The sequence below is a fragment of the Arachis ipaensis genome, chromosome B05 (genome assembly GCF_000816755.2).
Source record: "Arachis ipaensis cultivar K30076 chromosome B05, Araip1.1, whole genome shotgun sequence".
Taxonomy (NCBI): Eukaryota; Viridiplantae; Streptophyta; class Magnoliopsida; order Fabales; family Fabaceae; genus Arachis; species Arachis ipaensis.
Window position 1 is genome coordinate 121,938,801 of NC_029789.2, and position 22,494 is coordinate 121,961,294.

Here is a 22,494-nt window from a genome sequence, read left to right on the forward strand (position 1 = left end):
ATCTTCTGATTCTTAGCTTTTATCTTTATTCTGGACATGTAGTTGGCCCGGCTTGTGGGCTTTTTTAAACTCTTTATGTTTTGCTGACACTTTTCCTGTTGCTTGCCTAGCAACTTTTTTTTTTATAAAAACAAATGGTAGCATGCTTTAGCTTCTTTGCGGTAGGTTTTGATTGCCTCCGAGGCTTTTTAACTTTGTGGATGATAACTTTGTCTTTTGTGCTTGACTTGGTATTTCTTTGTCGGAACCCTACAGCTTAACCTCTTTTGGATTGCTTTTGTATTTTGTATTTTGAATCCTTTGTGGTAGGTCTAACTTGATTTTTTGGCTCGTTCTCGCTCTGGTTTATTTCTGACGATTCGTAGCCGGTTCCTTCAAGTTGGTCTTCGAGTTGTTTTCGCAGTCCATTTCCAAGTTATATTTGTAATCCCTTTCCTGGATTTTTGTCAGATCTCTTTTCGGGAGCTATTTTGATAACTTGCTTGTAGTAGGAGTCCGACTTGGTTATATCGGTCTTCTTTAAGTTATTTGTAGTCCTCTTTCTTGGATCTTTGTCAGATCTCTTTCAGGGACTACTTTGATAACTTTTAGTAGTAGTAGGAGTCCGACTTGGTTATATCGGTCTCCTTTTAAGTTATTTGTAGTCCTCTTTCTTGGATTTTTGTCAGATCTCTTTCAGGGACTACTTTGATAACTTTTAGTAGTAGGAGTCCGACTTGGTTATATCGGTCTCCTTTAAGTTATTTGTAGTCCTCTTTCTTGGATCTTTATCAGATCTCTTTCAGGGACTACTTTGATAACTTTTAGTAGTAGTAGGAGTCCGACTTGGTTATATCGGTCTCCTTTTAAGTTATTTGTAGTCCTCTTTCTTGGATCTTTGTCAGATCTCTTTCAGGGACTACTTTGATAACTTTTAGTAGTAGGAGTCCGACTTTGTCATGTCGGGCCCTTCTAAGTTAAAGTAATCCTCTTTAATAGGGTTGGCCAGACCTCTTTCCAGGGTTTACTTATAACTTGGGTTGACTTGGTCCGACTTCTCTACGTCGGCCAGTCATAAAGTTATTATTTTAGCGATCCGTAAGACCTCGTCAGGTTCTTTTTTAGATCACTTTTGATAACTTCTTGCATTATTCTGTGTTCATCTTTGCCGATTTGTAGAAAGTGGTTGTCATCTCTAGATCGTCCTTTGGGTGAATCGCGTTTTCACCTTTATCGGACGGTTTGTCTTTACCGTGATCGTGCAGTGAAATTGTTTTTCATTTTCTGCCGATCTGTCGCTTTATAATCGGACGATGAATGCTTCAAATTAATGCGTCTTGAAATCTTTGTAGAATATCTCAAATATATTTTATTAAAAGTAAAGGTAGAAATATATACATATAGGATTGTCTGAGTCTCAACTTGGTGCCTCATTAAAAAACCTTTTCAGGAAAAAGAGTGCATCCAATGATGAGATCTTTTATATACTTTTTTCTAACTGTAGTACCTTCTGAGGTTGCAGGCGTGCCATGAGCTGGGAAGCTCTCGTCCGTCGAGTTCGGACAGTCTGTAGTAGCCCTTTCCAAGTACTTCTATAACTCGGTAGGGTCCTTTCCAGTTTGCTGCCAGCTTTCCCTCTCCTGGTCGAGTTGTTCCGATATCATTTCGGATTAGAATGAGATCATTTTCTGTGAAACTTCTCGGCACTACCTTTTGATTATATCTGGAGGCCATTCGGCGTTTTAGAGCTTCTTCCCTGATTCTAGCTCTTTCTTGGATTTCGGGTAACAAGTCGAGCTCTTCTCTCTGAAGTTGGAAGTTTGCTTCCTCATTATAGTGAACTACTCTGGACGACCCTTCCTCAATCTCTATTGGAATCATCGCCTCTGTTCCGTATGCTAATCGGAAGGGGGATTCCTTCGTGGTGGAATGTGGCGTTGTTCGATATGCCCACAGGACCTGTGGGAGCTCTTCTGCCCAGGCTCCCTTTGCATCTTGTAATCTCCGTTTCAATCCAGCTAATATGACTTTGTTAGCAGCTTCGGCTTGTCCGTTGGCTTGTGGATGTTCGACGGAGGTGTATTGGTGCTTTATATTCAAGTCGGCTACTAGTTTTCTGAAGCCTACATCTGTGAATTGGGTGCCATTGTCTGTGGTTATTGAGTATGGAACCCCGAACCTTGTGACAATGTTTCGATATAAGAATTTCCGGCTTCTTTGAGCGGTGGCGTTGGCTAGGGGTTCTGCCTCAATCCACTTTGTAAAGTAATCTACTCCCACTATGAAAAATTTAACTTGTCCTGATCCCTGTGGGAACGGGCCGAGAAGATCGAGTCCCCATTTTGCAAACGGCCAAGGTGAAGTCACGCTGATGAGCTCTTCTGGCGGGGCGATGTGAAAGTTGGCATATTTTTGGCATGGTGGACATGTCTTTACAAATTATGTGGCTTCTTTTTGTAAAGTTGGCCAATAGAATCCTGCCCAGAGTACTTTTTTGGCGAGAGCTCGCGCTCCGAGATGATTGCCACAAATGCCGCTATGTATTTCTTCTAGCACTTCCTTTGTGTTGGAGGTCGGTACGCATTTTAGTAAAGGTATTGAGATTCCTCTTTTGTATAGTATGTTGTTTATGATGGTGTAGTACTGTGCCTCCCTTTTTAACTTCTTTGCCTCCTTTTCTTCTGCGGGGAGTGTTCCTTCTTTGAGGTAGTTGATTATGGGGGTCATCCATCCTTGGTCCTGACTTGTTATGGCCAGGACTTGTTCCTCTTCTGAGATTGATGGGTTTTGCAACATTTCCTGGATGAGGCTTCTATTGTTGCCCCCTGGTTTGGTGCTGGCTAGTTTTGAGAGTGTATCAGCTCGGGCATTTCATTCGCGGGGTATGTGGCAGATTATATATTCCCCAACTTGTCCGAGCAGTTCCTTGGTTTTATCCAAATATTTTTTCATGGTGGGATCTTTGGCTTGGTAGCTCCCCGTTTTTCGTGATGTGACTACTTGTGAATCGCTGTAAATGTTGAGTTTTTGAGCTCCGACCTCTTTAGCCAGCTTCAAACCAGCTAACAGTGCTTCATATTCTGCCTGGTTATTGGAGGCCGGGAACCCGAACTTGAGGGAGAGCTCAACTTGGGTTCCTTGGTTGCTTTCTATTATCACGCCTGCGCCGCTTCCAGTTTTATTTGAGGAGCCATCCACGTAGAGATTCCATTCTATGGGAGTTTCCGGGGTATCTGTGAATTCTGCGATGAAGTCGGCCAGATATTGTGACTTGATGGCCGTCCGAGCTTCATATTAGAGGTCGAACTCTGATAACTCGACTGCCCATTGTAGGATTCTGCCTGCTAAATCTGTTTTCTGCAGTATTCCTTTTATGGGTTGGTTAGTTCTGACCTTAATGGTATGAGCCTGAAAGTAAGGGCGGAGTCGTCGAGATGTTAGGATGAGGGTATATGCAAATTTTTCTATTTTCTGGTAATTCAGCTCAGATCCCTGTAGTGCTTTGCTAATGAAGTAGACGGGTTGAGTTGCTGTACCTCTTTGACACAGGTTGGGCTCTTCATGTTAAGTATAGCTTGACATTTGTCTGGATTTGCCTCAATTCCCCTTTGTGTGAGCATGAAACCCAAGAATTTGCTTGCTTCAACTGCGAAGGTGCATTTTGCGGGGTTGAGTCGCATGTCATGTTTCCTTATAGTGTCGAATACTTGGGACAGGTCGAACAGTAATGTATTTTCGTTTTATGTTTTTATCAACATGTCATCCACATAGACTTCCATGATTTTCCCGATGTGAGCAGAGAAGACTTTATTCATTAGCCTTTGATAAGTAGCTCCCGCGTTCTTGAGACCGAAAGGCATCACGATGTAGCAGTAGTTCGCCTTTGGTGTTAAGAACGATGTTTTTTCTTGATCTGGTGGATACATGGGGATTTGGTTGTATCCTGAATAGGCGTCCATAAACGATAGGTATCTATATTCGGAGGAAGCATCTACCAGAGCGTCAATACTTGGGAGTGGATATGGATCTTTTGGGCAGGCTTTGTTGAGATCGGTGTAATCGGTACACATGCGCCACTTCCCGTTTGATTTTTTCACCAAAACGACGTTGGCTAGCCATAGTGGGTACTTGACTTCTCTTATGAATCCTGCCTCCAGTAGCGTTTGTACTTGTTCTTCCACAGCTCGGGATCGTTCTGATCCGAGTTTTCTTCGCTTCTGCTGCACCGGCCGAGATCCTGGATAGACCGCCAACTTGTGGCACATTAACTTAGGGTCTATGCCTGGCATGTCTGCTGCTTTCCATGCGAAGAGGTCGACATTATCTCGCAGGAATTGTATCAGTGAGTTTTTTGAGTCTCCGCTTAGGACCGTGCCGATATTAGTTGTTTTATCCGAGGTGTCTCCAATCTGAACCTTCTCTATCTCACCTTCTGGGTGTGGACGGAGTTCCTCTCGACGCTGAGCTCCGCCAAGCTCAATTGTATGAAACTCTTCTCCTCTTCCTTTGAGGTTTAAGCTCTCGTTATAATAGCGACGTGCCATCCTTTGATCTGCTTTTACCGTGGCTATCCCCTCTGTAGTTGGGAATTTCATGCATAGATGTGGGGTTGAGACTATTGCGCCGAGTTGATTGAGTGTTGTCCGACCTATGAGAGCATTGTAGGCTGAACTTACGTCGACTACAATGTAGTCTATTTTGAGGGTCCTAGATTGGTTCCCTTTTCCAAAAGTAGTGTGTAGCGATACGTATCCCAACGGTTGTATCGGGGTGTCTCCTAGTCCAAACAGATTGTTCGGGTATGCTCTAAGTTCCCTTTCGTCTAAGCCGAGTTTGTCGAAAGCTGTCTTGAATAAGATGTCGGCAGAACTTCCTTGGTCCACTAGTGTGCGGTGTAGATTGGCATTTGCCAGTATAATTGTGATGACCATGGGATCGTCGTGTCCCGGAATGATGCCGGATGCGTCCTCTTTAGTAAATGTTATCGCCGGGATGTCGGGTGCTTCCTCCTTTCCCTCAATGTGGTATAATTCTTTGAGATATCTCTTTCGGGATGATTTGGAGATCCCACCTCCTACGAATCCGCCATGTATCATGTGGACGTGTCTTTCTGGTGTCCGAGGTGACCGTTCAGTTCGTCCATCATCTTCGTCTCTCCATCTTTTTCTTTGGTCATCATCCCGGGTGGCCAGGAATCGATCTAATTTTCCTTCTCTTACCAATTTTTCTATGATGTTTTTCAAGTCGAAGCATTCGTTGGTAGAGTGCCCTCGAATTCGATGGTATTCACAATATTCCTTCCGATTTCTTCCTCCCCTTTTGCCTTTGAGTGGTCGTGCTGGGAGAATCTTTTCTGTATGGCAGACTTCTTTGTATACGTCGACCAGGGATGCTTTGAGAGGAGTGTAGTTGTGGTACTTTTTGATTTTTTCACCCTGTCGATCTTCTTTCCTTTTGGAGTCCTTGTCTTTGTCTCGGTAGGAGGTTCCAGATTTTGAGGTTTCTCCCAGCCGAGCGTTCTCTTCCATGTTGATGTATTTTTCTGCCCGTTCCTGTACTTCGTCTAAGGAGGTAGGATATTTTTTTGATATGGATTGGCTGAAAGGTCCCTCTCGTAAGCCATTGATAAGCCCCATGATGGCGGCCTCTGTCGGTAGACTTTGTATGTCCATGCATGTTTTGTTGGATCTTTCCATGTAGTTGCGGAGGCTCTCCCGATCTCCTTGCTTGATCCCTAGTAAGCTGGGTGCGTGCTTGGCCTTATCTTTCTGGATGGAGAATCTTGCCAGGAACTTTTTGGCCAGGTCGTCGAAGTTTGAGATGGACTTCGGAGGTAAGTTGTCAAACCATCTGATCGCCGTTTTTGTGAGAGTTGTTGGGAAAGCTTTGCAGCGAACGGCATCTGAGGCATCGGTAAGGTACATCCTGCTTCTGAAATTGCTAAGATGGTGGTTGGGATCTGTGGTGCCATCGTACAAAACCATATCCGGAAGCTTGAAATCTTTTGGAATTTTGGTCTTCATAATTTCCCTGGTGAATGGGTCCTGTTCTTTGCGTGAAGTTTCCTCAGGAGTGGTCCGAGGAGCTTTCATTTTGAGGTCGGCCTCTAATTGCTGTAATTTTTCTTCTAGTTCTCGTCGTCGCCGTACCTCTCTTTGCAGATCTTTTCCGAGTATGAGTTATACCTGGGTGCTCCAGTGTATTTATAGTAGCGTGGGCTGACCTTTCTGAGAAGATAAGTTAGTTATCTTATCTTATCCTATCTTATCTTGAGTGAAGTCAGCTTATCTTCAAGGGAACCGCCTTTATCTCTATAGGCCGGGATTGCCTTTGGATTCTGGGTCGTGTTCCTCTATTTGGGCCCTTTTATTGGGCTTTGCTGTCGATTTGGCCGAGTTCTTCGTAAAGAAGTCGGTCCGCTTGACCTGAACAGGTCGGTCGCTTCGCCACTGAACATCCCAGTTCTGACAGTTCGGCACCGGGTATGAACAGAACATATACCACGCGAACAAAATCAAAGGGCAGATATCTTATCTAAACTCGGCAGTACACAGTCCGAGTTATCTACACTGCAACAGTTTACAATAACATCACCCACTGTTACTCTGACCAATGTGTTAAGTGTTACACAGGTAAAGGATTGGAGGGACGACTTTATACACTATTTAAAAACAGGTAATATACCAGAAGGGGTCGAAAACAATAAAAAGTTCCGACGGCAAGCATCTTCTTTCACAATATTCAATGGAACACTGTATCGACGAGGTTATACTCGACCTCTACTCAAATGCCTTAACAACTCGGAAGCTGAGATAGCCTTAGCTGAGGCACATGAAGGAATCTGTGGCACACACACAGGTGCTCGGAGCTTAGCATCAAAGGTCCTCCGAGCTGGATTTTTCTGGCCTACTTTAAAGCACGACAACCAACAAAAAATCCGATCATGCAACAACTGCCAAAGACACGCACCACTGATACACATACCAGCAGAGCAATTACATCATTCAGATATCAGCTGGCCATTTAACCAATGGGATTTAGAAATACTCGGTCCGTTCCCTACGGCACCGGGCCAGGTAAAATTTCTTATTGTTGGCATTGATTATTTCTCCAAATGGGTAGAAATCCAACCTTTGGCAAAAATCGCATCCCAGCAAATGATTTCGTTCGTTTGGAAATACATTGTTTGCCATTTCGGCATACCTCAACATATCATAACTGACAATGGTCGCCAGTTCGCCGATCAGAAATTTCAATCTTTTTTGCAGAACCTCAAAATAAAAGAGCATTTCGCCTCGGTCGAACATCCTCAAACAAATGGACTCGCCGAGGCAGCAAATAAGGTAATTCTACACGCACTTAAAAAGAAGCTAGATGATGCCAAAGGGTTCTGGGCCGAGCTTATACCTGAAGTCCTTTGGGGATATAACACCACCCCACAAACATCAACAAGGGAAACACCGTTCAGACTTGTATATGGCTCCGAGGCTATGATACCCCTGGAAATCTCCCAAAGCTCATTTAGAACACAAGTCGGAAATCAAGAGGAAGCTCGGAGAACCGAACTCGATACCATCGAAGAAGTCAGAGACATCGCAACATTAAGGCAACGAGCAGCACAACAAGCAATAGCTCGCCAATACAACAAAGCCGTTAAAAGCAAATCCTTCATGCAAGGAGACTTAGTACTTCGGAAAACAGAAACTGCTCGGAAACAAACCTCGCATGGAAAGCTCGCAGCAAACTGGGACGGTCCATACCAAATACCAGAAGTACTCGGCAATGGAGCATACAAACTCGAATCAATAGATGGTAAACTACTACCCAATACTTGGAATGTATCTTCCCTAAAGAAATTTTATAGTTAAAAGGCAGGGACAGGCTTGTACTCTTTTTCCTACTACCAAGATTTTTTCCAAAGGGTTTTGCTTGGAGAGGTTTTAACGAGGCTAGCCTACCTGCACCTTTGTATTTAAAAGGTTCAAAAGGACTCCGAATATATAGGAGACGAATATTATCTTATTCTTTATCAAATAACTGTACGGATGATATTATCAATCAAATATAACTCTATCAATACAGCTCAAACAAACGCTAATACTCGTCTAAGCTACAACCTGCCATTATCAAATAACATCATCAGCCACAAGGCCAATAAACTCGGAACACTTTCCGAACAATCGCAAACAGCTTTTACAAAAAGCATCACATTCAAAATTCAAACAAGTCAATTCAACAAAGTTCAAAACACACGAACTAACTATTACATATGCAAAACAAATTTAAACAAGTTTCTAACAAACACATCAAGCATTATCGGCTTCATCTTCTGTGTCCCCATCATCTTCGATCAGCTGACCATCTCGCACTATCTTTCCAGGATCCATACCAGAGAGATCGGCATCTGGTACCAAAAACTTTACCTGCAACCTTGCCCTTTCAAAACCTTCAACAAAAGAATCCAATATCTCATCCGCCTTTTTCTTCTCCATATCCTTAAATTGAGCAGTAACCTCAATAAGCCGAGTTTGCATGTTCGCCAGATCACTTTCTTTTTTCTTCAAATCTTCCACATCCTTAACATAACTTTCTTTAGTCTCCTTCAACAACTTCTCGGTCTCAGTCAAACGCGCTTGAAGCTCAGCAGCAGCACTCTTACTCTTAACCAACTCCTCCTTCAAAACAGAAACCTCTCCTCTTTCCGTAGCAACTCTCTTATACTTCAACTCTTGGCTACGCCTAAGACTTGCAAGGCGCAGGCCAACAACCTAGAGAAAGAAATAAACCAAAATTCATAAGACTCCCAAAGAAAAAGAAAAATAAAGAAACAACAGTCAGCTATTACCTGCATATACTGCCCAATAGCCATGTCTCCAACCTCCTTTGCAAGAGAAACATCAGCCGACGATTGGCAATACTCGTCCACCACAGCCATATAGGGATATTCCTTTTTCCACACCGAAAATGCCTCACTTTGTTCAGAAATTTCATGAAGCCTTTTTTGATTACCCATAAAAGCCTGTATCTCTTCCAGAGGAACCCCTAACTCCTTTTCATCAGAATCATCGGACAACTCAACAAGGTCGGACTTCCTTCTCTTCTTTGCAATCACCTTCCTCCGACCTTGACGAGGCTGAGTAACCTCGCCAGTCCCAACAACTTTCTCAGCATTAGATGACGATACCTCCTTCTCCAGATTCTTATTTTTGAAACGCGTCCTCAGAGACGCAGCTGAAACACCAGGGTATTTACCACCTGCAAAAAACAAACAACATCAGAAATATGATGAAAACCAATAAACACCTTAGAAACAACCCTATAACTCACCCAAATAGGCTACCACAACATCTTTATCCTGCTCCCACTTCAGAAGCTCATACATTGAAATCAGGTCTCCCCGACCGATATTTTCAACAAGAAACTCAATCAAACAAACATTTCTCGGAGAGATAACTTCAGGTCCGAGTATATTTTGAGGTTCCGAGCACCAATACAATGGAAACTTCTCAGCCAGATTCTCATCTATGAAAAACAGAAAATCTTTTTCCAGACCCCTAACCTTTAAATACATCTCTTTAAAATCTTTGAAAGAAGATTTGTACAATTTGAAAATGCCAAAACCAGGGGTGCTATTGAAATTTATCCAACCACCTTTCCACACCCCTTTGGCTTGAAATAACGAAAAGAAAAGGTCAACAGATGGCACCTCTTCCAGAAACTCCATTAAAATTTTAAAAGAACGAAGAAACGCCTATCCATTTGGATGAAGCTGCGACGGAGCGCAGTTTAACTGCCTCAAGACCTGACATTCGAAATCAGTGAAGGGTAATCTAACTCTCAACTCTTCAAGAACGCAGCTGTGCATATAGAAAAATTCAAAGCCTCTACCCCGGTGATAAACCCTATCATTAACACTATAGGGCAGTAACTCAACCCCAACTCCAGAATTCTGCCTCACTACCCTACTAGCATCCACCTCCTTAGCAGCAGCTTCATCACAGAACAATGACACCCGAGACCTCACATCATCCCCAACCCAGTCATAAGACCAATCTATTCCAACTTTCTTTTCCTTCTCAAATCCCATCAGAAACAGTAAACAAACATGCAACCAAGAAATACAAAAAATGAGGGAAGAAAGAAATTAGAAGAACACAGACATGACCATACCTCTCTTGCTCATTCTTCACACAAGAAGCAGAAAACCAAAACGCCCAAATTCCAAATCAGTAGAAATAATTAATCACAAATAAAAACGTTCCAAATATCACCCTTCCCTCAGTCACATCAAACGGCGAAAGGAGCATTGGAAACCATCAAAATATTAATGAAGCTACCACTCATTCTCTCTCCTCAATAAAAAGCACGCACGATTTCCCACGTCGCACAAATAGAAAGTTGATTTAATGAAGTACGTTGAACTGGGGGCTCACTCAGTAATCCACTTTATCGAGTTATAACTCATCACAAAAGCTCAACCTGCTTCATTAAAAAACTTTCCTCAGGCTAAGCTTGGGGGCTGTGATATGGTCACCATAAATACGAGCTATAACTCGGCCTCATAACCGTTACTGGCAGCCACCATAACTCGTCATTTGCCGTTATTGCTCGGCCCTTATGAGCTATAACTCGGTGACATCAATACTCTTATCATAACCGACGTCTCAAACGGTATGATAAAGTCGGTTACGAAATCAATCATCACAGAAACCGACAATTTATCACCCAGAATGTAACGGACGAAGAAATATCTATAAAGGAAAGGTAAAGTATCTTTTTGAAGGACAATTCTGAACTTAACACCATACTGACTTAAGCATTGGAGTGCCTTTGTAAGTACACTCCACCCCCCCTTTGTATTGCTCGTGCTCCCACACCTACAACGAACATAAGGAACTCGGATTCTGAGAGACGGACGTTCAAGCCGATCTATTTCCCAGGCAAGATCAATTATCATAAAAAGTCATACATATTATAAGAGAACTTCATCTTTTTACCAACGGTTTTTTCATTCAATGGTTTTTATAAAAAAAAAAGCATGATAATGTTGTGTTTGGCAAGAATATATGGAATTTTGAAAGGTTGAAACATAGGTTTAGTCCTTAACATATTCATAAATGAAGTGCAGAGTAGATAAAAAGATAGCTAATAAAAGAATAAATAGTTAAAGCTTTTTATTACTAACAGTCGTAGTGTATGATAGGTGTTCTATAATTTTCTGGATTTGATTGTTTCTTTATTATTATATGTTGTTCTATTTAATTTATGTTAAAAAAAAAACTTATGATAATCATCTTATCGTGGAAGTGTAAAAGTTGTAGGTATTATATTTACTTTATATGCTCTTAAATCTCATATCCTTGATGAATATTTGTGATTGAGTAATTATTAAAAGAAATTAGTTTAGTATCTATTTTATATTCTATTTAAATTATAATATTGAGTAAATGAGTAAATAATTTATATATAATATATAAAAATATTAATATAATTTTATTCTATTATAATTTTTTCTCTTCTTACTTTTCCTTTCCATCCAAGCAAAAAAAAAAATCTCTTCTATTTTCATTCTATTCATTTTTTCTTCATCTAAACAATACACAAAAAAATATACTTTTCTTTCCTCTCATTTTTTTTCTTTCTATTTTCTTTCCTCTTATTTTCCATCTTATATCCAAACAATAGTTTAGTATTTATCCATTTATCTTCTAATAATATTGTTATAACAAGGATACATGTAACTTTATAAAAATGATATAACCTAAATTTTGATTATCTGAAAATTTATTAAGTGGCTAGAATAGTTCCACATCACGAACCAATGAATACTAGCAATAGAGATGATCACAAAACAGTCGAAACGGGTATTTGCAGGGATTACTCCCGTTTTGGGGGCTAGATGGAAATTCGTAAAATCCTCACGACCTACCACGTGAAAATGGATGGAGACTAGGGGTGGCAAATGGGCCGAAACCCGTCGGGCTGGCCTGCATAACCCGCCAAAAAGGCGAGTTGGGTTGAAAATTTGAGACCGCCAAACTTAAAAAGCTTGCCTACCTCGCACCGCCTAATCCATGGACTTTGGCAGGTTTCTGTAGGGCGGGGCGGGCTTTCCTGCTGGGCCAAGCTTTTATTTTGTCAGTGCCATTTTTTTACAAACTTCTATGATGTTATTGATCTACAAGAGGATGAAGATGATAGTTGAAGATGTTCTAAGTTATATTTTGGATTATGTTTTATGTTTGATTGATTATAAACTTGAAGATGTTTAATTATATAGTTTGGATAATATTTATTTTATTTTGGACAATGTTGGTTTTATTATTTTGTTTCAAAAAATTTGGTTTATAATTATGTTTATTATATATTTATAATTATAAAGACTTTAATGTGTGTGAATTTAAAAATTATATATATTGTTTAATATTTAATGGTTTATAAAAAAAATGAGAGCCCGCCAGCCTACCATTAGGCGAGGTGGGGCGGGCCAACCCGTCAGATGGCAAGCTTTTGGCGAGACAGGGCGGACTTTTCCGTTTACGACCCCTAATGGGATACGAACATAAGTACCCGTGGAACCTATTAAATATATGCGAATATAAAATTATTAATTTATCCTAATTTATATATACATCAATCCATTTCTTGAATTTAGTAACCTTAATTTCTGCCTCCAATTCGAATTCTTCTTTTTTCTTTCGGACTCCTTTTCAGTCTCGATCCCCTCTCTCTCTCTGGCTCACTTTCTCTGCCTCTCAAGTTCGTTACTACGTCGCTCAGTATCGTTCCAAAAATTATGTTATGTTATTATGTTGGAATATATTATGTTTTCTCCTTTTGAAATGTTATTTTTCATATCGAATATGTTATAAATTGTATTGAATTATATTGAGTTGATTATTTTATGAATATTATATTATGTCATTTTGTGTTAATTTTTTTCAAAAATTTTCAAAAAATATTCGTAGATAACTGAGGAGATCTGCATTCTCTAAGGAGTAATTAAATAAGAACTTACAATGACGGAGAAGGAACGAGGTCATTTTTTTTTAAATAGGAGTGAGGGATGGGAATGGGACTTCTCACGCTCTCCTGAGTACTCATTACCATATCTAACTAACAATGGAAATCCAATCTGAGCCAATTTAAAAGGGGACGCGTGGACTTCATCTGCATTGAACCTTTAAGGTAATGAACCTAAATCGGATTTAGGACCCTAACAATAGATTTTAGTTGATCTTACTTGCATTGAGGTTTTATTAGGTCCAAATATATCTTGGACTATACTATTTATTATTATAACACTTAGTATATGTAAAAGTTAGATATATTTACAAGACATTTTTTAATTCAAATTAAAAAAATTAATTATCTCTTTTTTAGTTTTAAATATTATTTTCTACTGTAACGAAAAAGTGAAAATAACAATAATCACTCACACAATTAAATTAGATAATCTTAATATATACATGACACTATATATATCAAGAATTATTATATATGATATATATATTTTTTTTCTATAATGACTATTTATATAATTTATTGAACAATAAAATAGTGTAAGAAATTAGAAGAAAATCTATTTATAAGTTTAGAAAATATTAATTTATTTTTCAATAAGATAAATGATATATTGAATAACAAAAGTTGTGTTATTGATTTTTCTTCACACTAACTAATACTCAACGATGATATTTCGGTACATCATGTTACCAAAAAATATTAATCGATCTAATAACTTTTGTAATGACATAAGTTTATGAATTTGAAAATTTAAAAATTATTTCATAAAATGTGAAGTTTTAACAAGTAACAATGTTGATCATAATATTTTGACTTCCAGAATGAATATGATACTAACAAATAAAATTGTCCCAAGTAAATTTTAACAAAGACAAAAGTCCATAAATATTGCTATTAATGAAAAATTAATCTATTTTAAAGACAAATACAATTTCTTTTTTACGGATTTCCTAATTTGGCAAGTCGAGGACTAATCCACCACATATTGATGCTCTATTTATTAAGGGTCTCTCCCTAACTAATGGATTGTTATACACACAAGGCGAGCTTCGAACTACAAATACTTACTTAAACCAACAAATGAAATGATCATTCAACCAATTCAAATGGATTAAAATAAATATTAATTATTTTAAATATTATTTGTTTTGGCTGAGAGACTGATTTGGTAATCCGTCCGGAATAAATAAGAAAGCTCAAAGCTACAAGATGAGAAAAACGAGGAAGAAACTGAGAAAACAATGGAAGCGAAGTTGTCGCGTGCGGCAAAGAAGCTCACAACGTCACCCATTCAAGAACTCTCCCATCTTGCACAGTGCTGCAATGCCATCAATCTCGCTGAGGGCTTCCCGGACTTCCCTGCCCCTCCCCACATAAAAAACGCCGCCGTTTCGGCAATCAATTCTGACTTCAACCAGTACAGGTCAACTTTCTAACCCTTACCATAAATGTTTGTTACTTGCTGGAGCTTCAACGAAATTAACTCTATCCATAATGATAAGTACGTCATTTCGAGTAAATAGAAGAGACAATAGAAAGTATCAAAACCTTTTGACCTTGTTTCAGCTAAGTGCTACTTTTACAATAAATTGATGGAGTGTACTTGTTTGTAATTTGAGGCACGTGCAAGGCATATGTGATTACCTGAGCCAGATGGTGAAGGAAATTCATGGCTTGGACATCAACCCCTTAACGGACGTTGCTATTTGCTGTGGTCAAACTGAGGCATTTGCAGCAGCAATTTTCGCAAGTATGTGCTAATGAATTTTGTATGTTACTGCTAAAGAGAAACATAATCCTTCTTTTTAGTTGCTTACTTTAATGTCTTTGCTTCTGTTCAAATTTTGCTATCAGATACCTTTTTCGATTAGTAGTTCTTGGCAAGCATCGTGAAAAGGGAATAATTACTAGAATGCAATTTAATACATTAAAAGTTTTAAACCAACTTGCATTGGTTGAGGGCGAGCCCACTCGTCCGCTTGAGTAAATGTCACTTGTCTGCTTTGAATCTGTATTGTGTATGTAGCACCTGCTGGGTGAGGAGATACTGTAGGAAACCAAAATAAATAACTAATTAAAGTTTGATATTAGAACACCGACAGGTAATTGATTTTTATCTTATTTGCTACAACTGCTTAATGTACTTTATAAAGTTGTACTGAAAATTTGATGTTAGAACACCAAGGCAGAATTGATTATATCTTATAACAATTTCAATGTTTTGTGTTTTGGATGAGATATTCTATATATTCCTTTCTTGTGCTATGTAATAATCATCTTCTGTTCTGTTTCTCACAGCAATTGATGCTGGTGATGAAGTCATACTGTTTGACCCTTCGTATGAAACATATGAAGGATGTATTACCATGGCTGGGGGAGTCCCAGTAAGCTACTTATTACCAATATTCATATCCAATTTTGTGGACTAAGATGTCTTAATAGGTTTAGTACTTCAGTTTATCGCAAGCTTTACTAGGAGCAAAGATTACCACTGTCATCTACATGTGTGTTCTTTTTATATATAACACTTCACCAGGAAAAATCCTCATTTTGCTACACAATTTAATTTATGTATTGTCGCATGGAAAACGTTCTTGCAGATAATCTAAACTAAGCTAGTGGCCCTCAATATTTTGTGTCTGTTATTGATGTGAAATGATCTTTTCACTAGTGCAGCTTGTTTTTGTTAGCTTAATTAACCAACATGACAGATACATGTGCCGCTTGACCCACCTCAGTGGACTCTGGATCCAAGCAAATTGCTGAGATCACTAACAGAGAGAACTAAAGCCATAGTACTGAACAGGTTAAAAATCACCCAAATGCATGAGTTTCCCTCAATTTCATACATAGAATTTGTTCTGATCGTGTTGCTGTTTGTACCTATGTGACAACCATCTGAATAGTGATTACGAAAATCTTTTTTCTTTTCTTTTCAAATTGTTTTATTTAAAGATCAAGCAGAGATGCAATATCAGTGTTTTCTTGTTACCCTGTTACTGTAGAAACTTTAGTTACAAGAATTCATGTGTTTCAGATCATGTTTCCTGTGCATTCTGCTGTCACGTGTTCCATATAAATCTTTCACCGAAGATTTTGCTTCTCATTTGCTCAACTTTTGTAAGGGGAATTGCAATATTTACACATGCTTGGTTTGAAGTTTATGATTCATTTTTTACATTCACAGAACTTCTCAATATGAAGTCGATGAAAGTAATAACAATTACTCACTAAATTCTTTTTGTCCTTTTTTTCATTTGTTTATTTTATATAACTAGTTTTGAATATAAATGCCTGTAGATGCTTAGTCTCGCATTATGGATTACAAAAATGCTGACATAAATTTCAAACAGTCCTCACAATCCAACTGGCAAAGTTTTCACAAAAGAAGAACTTGAGACTATTGCTAGAGCATGCTGCAGCCAAGATTGCCTGGCAATAACAGATGAAGTATGAAGTTCCCTTCCTTTGCACTGGTAAAACTTAAATTTCAAGATTTAATAAAGACAATTTGAGTATTCATGCTTCATTTTAATGTATGTTGGATCTACTACCCAAGATGATGGATGAATAAAGGCGAGATGCAAACCATAGGATCCAAGATAAGTGAATGAAATGGAGAAGCATTTTATGTGTTCTTTGCGATTAACAACAAAAAAGGATCCTTCGAACTTGACGGAAATTTTATTGCACAACTATAAGAATGTAGAATTGGATGTTGACTTGTTGAGTAGTTAAAGGGAACACTAAAATTAACTTAATAATGTAGAGTTAAAGATGTGGTGGTGGATAAGTGCTTACACTAGGCAATATAGCATTAGCAACACATTTGTTAAAGAGTAAGTTGGAGTTGGCCTTTTATGGAAGAGATGTTAGGCTTTTATCTTAGGTGATTTCGGCATGTGTGGAGAAAGCTTGTGCTATAACTGGATTACAAAGCAATATTCATTGGAAGAATTACTCATCAACTCTCTTTGATATAAGGCTCAATTTGTTTCCTAAGATTTCATGTGATAATTTGTTTAGTCTTTGGATTTTAAATATGCTCCCTTTGGTTCATGAGATTTATAACCATAAATCAAGTTCGTCCCTTGGTTACTAGTCTAGTTAACAAAATACTTATGTGTGCAATAAATTGATATGTGACAGCATAATGGCTAGCTCCACTACACTAAAGGTGTAGCCTCAATTTGATCCCTCAATTGACTAAATTGAGTCATTCAAATCTATAAAATTTAGTCCCTTAAGAGAGCAAATTAAGTCTCACCTTTAGTGCAATGTTAGCTAACTATTAGGCTGCCACAGTAGCAGTTAACTGCATACATAAGTAACCTATTTACCAAATTGGTGATGAAATGACCAATTTGATCCATAGTATAAAATTTAGAGACCAAACTAATTATTGAGTGAAAACTCAGGGACCAAATTGATGCTTATCTCTCTCTTTACATGGTTAAGATACCACTAATTATAGTTAGCAGATTAGCCGATGATAATTATAAGGGAGAGAGGACTTGTTACGAGTCTTTTAGCAAGTCTCTCTTGGGAGAGTTGAAAGGTTTCTCAAGAATTTGCTTGGAGTTTTAACTCTGCAAGAGTTGAATATATGTACATAATGGAATTCCGTGCCTCATTTATCATGCTTTCTGCAGGTATATGAGCATATAACATATGACACCGTGAAACATATATCCCTTGCCACAATTCCAGGAATGCAAGAGCGGACTGTTATAACATCGTCTTTGTCTAAAACATTTAGTGTTACAGGTAACAAATCAAAGCTTCATAAAACCACGAAGCCTGCAATTTTTTTTTTTCGGTTCCTGCATCATTTTGAATAAATTACATTCACTCACTATTGGTCTGTCATACATCAGGCTGGAGGGTTGGATGGGCAATTGGACCTGCTTTCCTTGCATCTGCTATCAGAAATATTCATATCAAAGTTACGGATTCGGCACCAGCGCCATTTCAGGAAGCTGCATTGACTGCTTTGAGAAGTCCCCCAGAATACTTTCAAACATTGAAAAGTGTAAGACATCAGAAGCACTTTGAGGAAATGTAGAACTATTTTTCCCATGCTTCTTATATTTCTATCTATATACTCAGGATTATCAATCAAAACGAGACTTTATTGTCAAGTTGCTTGCTGGAGTAGGTTTCAAGATACAGTTTATACCTCAAGGTTCCATCTTCTTGTTTGCGGAGCTTCCAGAAGATTGCCTCCTATCTGATGTATGTCAACTCATTAAACTTTTCTCGCTACTAGTTTAGAGCTATTTTAATTGTCATAGACTCATGGGGTTCATTTGGATGAGTTTCTTCAAGATGTTTTTGAAAGATTTTTTTGAAAAAGTAAAAGTTGTTTTATGTTTGGATGTAATGTTAAAAGTTCTTTTCATACGATCAAACATATCTTATGTTATAATAAAATAGATATTTTTTCTAAAAGATTAAAATTTCCTGTATTTGGTTTGCATCTCTAGTTTTTGTTTTCATTTTTAGTGTTTTTTGTTTTCAATGTTCTTGTGAAGAAAACAGTGAAATTATGAAGTAAAAACCAAAAAAAAACATGATTATATGCAACTTAGGCCCAGTTTGGTAAACAACTCAATTAAGTTCTTTTTAAAAAAATAGTTTAAACAATAAATGACTATATTAAAAATAGCTTATAAATAAGTTATTTTGTGTTTGGGTTTTTAGTTCTAAAAGTGTTTATTTTATAAAAATGTGATAAAAAGTAGTAGTATTATGAGAGAAGTTATTTTTTTTAACTTCTTTATAAACTCCTAAATAGCTTCTTAGAAAATTGCAATTTGATTTTGAAAATTGCACCAAACATTAATACTACTATTTTTCATAAGTCAAAAGTGCAAAAAGTTACTTTTGAAGTTTACCAAACGGGCTCTAAATAGGCTTCTCATAAAGATGTTTTTATGTTGATTCCACCTTTTACCAAAAAATTTTCCCAAACATTTTAGAGAACTTGAAAAGATATTTCCTTAATCATTATGTATTTATTTATATGCAAGCAAAATAACTGCTCCCAAATTAGTACATAGTCCTTTTGAATTGGGTTTTTGTGCAATTCTTCGAACAGTTATTGCATTATTTTTCTTTTTCACAGGTAGAATTTGTTAAGAAACTAATACTAGAAGCAGGGGTGGTGGCTGTACCAGGACAAGGATTTTTTCATGCAAACTTATCATCGAATGGAATTTCTGAAGGAAGTTGTTCCTACCAGAAGAGATATATAAGATTTGCATTTTGTAAGAGCCATGAAACCTTGGCTGCGGTTTCAGAAAGACTGGGTAACCTTTTGAATGGTGAAGGCTTCTTGCGCTAAACGAAATGGCATCTTACATATTGGGGAAAGCTTTGGGAGCAATTTGTTTAACATTCTAAAAGATCATGAAACAATTTGTCAATTTCTTTTCTTTGGTATTAATTTGGACGAAGCATAAATTATTAAGTACCAAATTTTGGATATTACTCCATTAATTACATTAAAAAAATGGACACTGCTATGATAAAGAGTGAAGTTAGGTGAGAATGAAAATTTTGTAACTAAATTCTCAAAGTGTTACCGAGATTCAGCCCGTGCATCAATGTTATTCCTCAGTTTTCAATTGCACTAATTAGACCATTCAGATTGAATGCCTGGCTCCATACAGGTCTTTGAGCTCATTTCCAGTGTAAGTCAGCAAACGGAGAGCTGATCTGGCACTGTTGCTGCCACCTAAAATGTTATAACTAGGGGTGCACAGACCCGGCCCGGCCCGAAAGCCCGGTTCGGTTCCGAACACTTTAGGGGCTAATTTGGTGTGATTTCATCGGGTTTAGGGTCGGGTAAGGGTCTCAAAAATAGACCCGGTCATTATTTCGGGTCGGGTCCGTGCCATAGCTCGGGTCACCCGAAGTCGGCCCGGTCATCATATACAATTAATATTTTGTGTTATTAGTGATGGATCATGACTATTCTTATGTGGAATTTAAGTATTGTAAACCTTCATATTTTGTGTTATTAGTCATTATAAGACTATAAGTTAATGTTTTATGTTTAGAATGCATAAGACTTTAGACTAATGCATAATATTGTGTTATTTGTATTGATTTAAATATTTGGTATTATTAGACAATATTAGTATTGATTGTGGTTTTGCTTTAGTATTGATCGTGGTTATGCTTTAATTTTAAAGAAGGGTTGGTTATTGTTATGTTTTTCTAAGCGAATTTTACCATGTTAAATAATGGTTGGAGTCTTGGAAATTTGGATATTTTTACATGCTAGCTTACAAGAAGGTATTAACGTAATATAATGTTAACGGCCCGGTTTTCACCCGATTTTCACCCGATATAATTGTGGCCCGAAAGTGTATTGGTTTCATCGGGTCTAGGGTCGGGTTCGGGTCTAATAAATAGACCCGTTGTATATTTCGGGTCGGATCTGAGTCACATCAAACCCGGCTTCACCCGGCCCATGTGCACCCCTAGTTATAATAGCTAGCTGATGTGGCATACATTTCAAAAGTTTCCAATTCAGTTTTTGTCCTCAATTATAAACTCTAAATGCACTTCTTCCTCCTTTCTGTTGCCATTGCACCTATGATAGGGAGTGGTAGTCACATTTTAGCAATTCATTTCTTACATATTTAGTTCTCTAATCACCCGATCTCTCATTGATCGACCTTCAGACTTATTGAAATTCAAGCCAGATCGGTTGATTTTCTGCTCATCCACTTCTCTGTGGTTTGTCCGCACCCAATATCCATCCTTGAACCCATTACGGTAGAGATGAAGTGTTATCTCCAAAGGTCTTAACCACTTAGTCAGCCGACACTTAAAGCACGAATACCTAAAAATCTCTTAAGACCTAAACGGTTCTATATTAAAGACATACATAACAAACTTGTCAACTCCCTCAAAGAACTCAGGTTTTAACCCCCTCCCCCCCGTCCACCATTATCTATATCATACATCCACAAACGTTGATTTGGAATTATTTTGCCACAAACACTCTAGATTTCAACCAACAATACAACTTATTAAAATTTTTAGAAAATTCGACAGAGTTTCTTCTATAATTAAAATTTTTCACTAAATCTAATTATCATTTTCTCGCAAACCGAACATGTTTCAAACAATTTAAACAAAAATTTGGCAGAACTTCTACTTAATTTAGAGACATTCACCAAATAAATTTATCACTTTTTCATAGAAGAAACAGCTGCATGCATAAATTAAAACAAATACGCATTTAATAAAACATCAAATTCTAGCAGTTTTAGTGTGCAACTTCTTATTACTCCACAATTTTTCAGCAAATAAGGGTTTTGAGAAGGCGTCGCTATGCAACCTTCTCCTACTTCCGTCCTAAAACTCTATCTTAAAAAAAGTAAGTCCAGCATAAAACATAAATAACATAGCACGTTTAGAGATAGAAAACCAACCTGAATAGTGCACGAACAACCCACGATTAAAGCTACACGACTTTAAAAAAAAAATCCTAAAATAGAATTAAAGTTAGTAAAATTTAAAAACTAATAATCAAAACTTAAAAAGATCTAACCTAAAAAATTAATAAAGCAAGTAAAAATAAAAAATTAATAACCCTAAATGTCTATTTACTTTCATCATATTCATAACATCAATCATAATTGATCTTTTGTGATCCTAATTGCATATTTTTCAACACATAACAAATTAAAATTACATAAACTAAGATTTAAGGTTTAACTAATCTAAATTTTTTATTAGTCAGTGAATTTTCTAGAGATAGTGGCAGCGCAAAAAAACTTCTCTGACGTGATGGACTCAACATTTACGATGCAGTGGCAGCGACGGTGACCAACTTGGAAGACTGCATTCAGGATTTCAGTTAAAAAATGCAAATGTAAAATAGGATAAAATATAAAGAGGGAGAACAACAACCTACCCAAACAAAGGAGGGAGGCAGCTCTGGCAAATAGCGATAGCAACGACAAAATCAGTGGCGGCACGGCAGCGTTTCACTTGACGCAAGTTGGTGGTGGCAGCGACTAGTACACGCGGTCTTCAGAGGCTGGTGGTGGTGGCTAACGATGGCGGAGGGGTTGCCGGAGGCGGTTTGTGGGAGGGAGATGGGGAGAGAGAGAGAGAGAGTGCCAGTGTTATAGAGAGAGTTGTCTTGCAAAATAAGGGGAAGAGGACGCGTGATTTCAATTTAGGGTCAATTTTACCGTCAGATTTACTGGTGGATTAGTCCGCCGATAATTTCATCGTGCATGACAGCCGGAGGCGGTTTGTGGGAGGGAGATGGGGAGAGCAAGAGAGAGAGTGCCAGTGTTATAGAGAGAGTTGTCTTGCAAAATAAGGGGAAGAGGACGCGTGATTTCAATTTAGGGTCAATTTTACCGTCAGATTTACTGGTGGATTAGTCCGCCGATAATTTCATCGTGCATGACAAAATGTAGCGTTTCATTCAGTAAGATTTGCTGGCAGATTTATTTG

General features: G+C 38.0%; 1 protein-coding gene across 6 annotated transcripts; it reads left to right on the forward strand.

Annotated features, from left to right (window-relative positions):
- Nucleotides 14,159-19,643, forward strand: LOC107643964 (kynurenine--oxoglutarate transaminase 1). 6 transcript variants are annotated; one of them, XM_021124377.1, is made up of 9 exons: nucleotides 14,159-14,428; nucleotides 14,625-14,755; nucleotides 15,304-15,389; nucleotides 15,717-15,811; nucleotides 16,359-16,455; nucleotides 17,658-17,772; nucleotides 17,883-18,066; nucleotides 18,164-18,240; nucleotides 19,133-19,643. In XM_021124377.1, the coding sequence occupies exons 1-8, from the start codon at nucleotides 14,247-14,249 to the stop codon at nucleotides 18,237-18,239; spliced, it is 966 nt and encodes a 321-aa protein (XP_020980036.1). In that variant the 5' UTR covers nucleotides 14,159-14,246; the 3' UTR covers nucleotide 18,240; nucleotides 19,133-19,643. The 6 variants fall into 6 exon arrangements, with proteins under 6 accessions (XP_020980036.1, XP_016203208.1, XP_016203209.1 ...); XM_016347722.2 differs by having other exon boundaries at nucleotides 17,883-18,037; nucleotides 18,115-18,240; XM_016347723.2 differs by having other exon boundaries at nucleotides 17,883-18,037; nucleotides 18,115-18,240; nucleotides 19,167-19,643.

Excerpts from the sequence above, each read along its gene's own strand:
- LOC107643964 (XM_016347722.2), top strand. The coding sequence starts at position 14,247 with ATGGAAGCGAAGTTGTCGCGTGCGGCAAAGAAGCTCACAACGTCACCC. Across the intron at positions 15,390-15,716 it reads CCATGGCTGGGGGAGTCCCA|ATACATGTGCCGCTTGACCC; the intron begins GTAAGCTACTTA and ends CCAACATGACAG. Across the intron at positions 18,241-19,132 it reads AAGATTGCCTCCTATCTGAT|GTAGAATTTGTTAAGAAACT; the intron begins GTATGTCAACTC and ends TCTTTTTCACAG.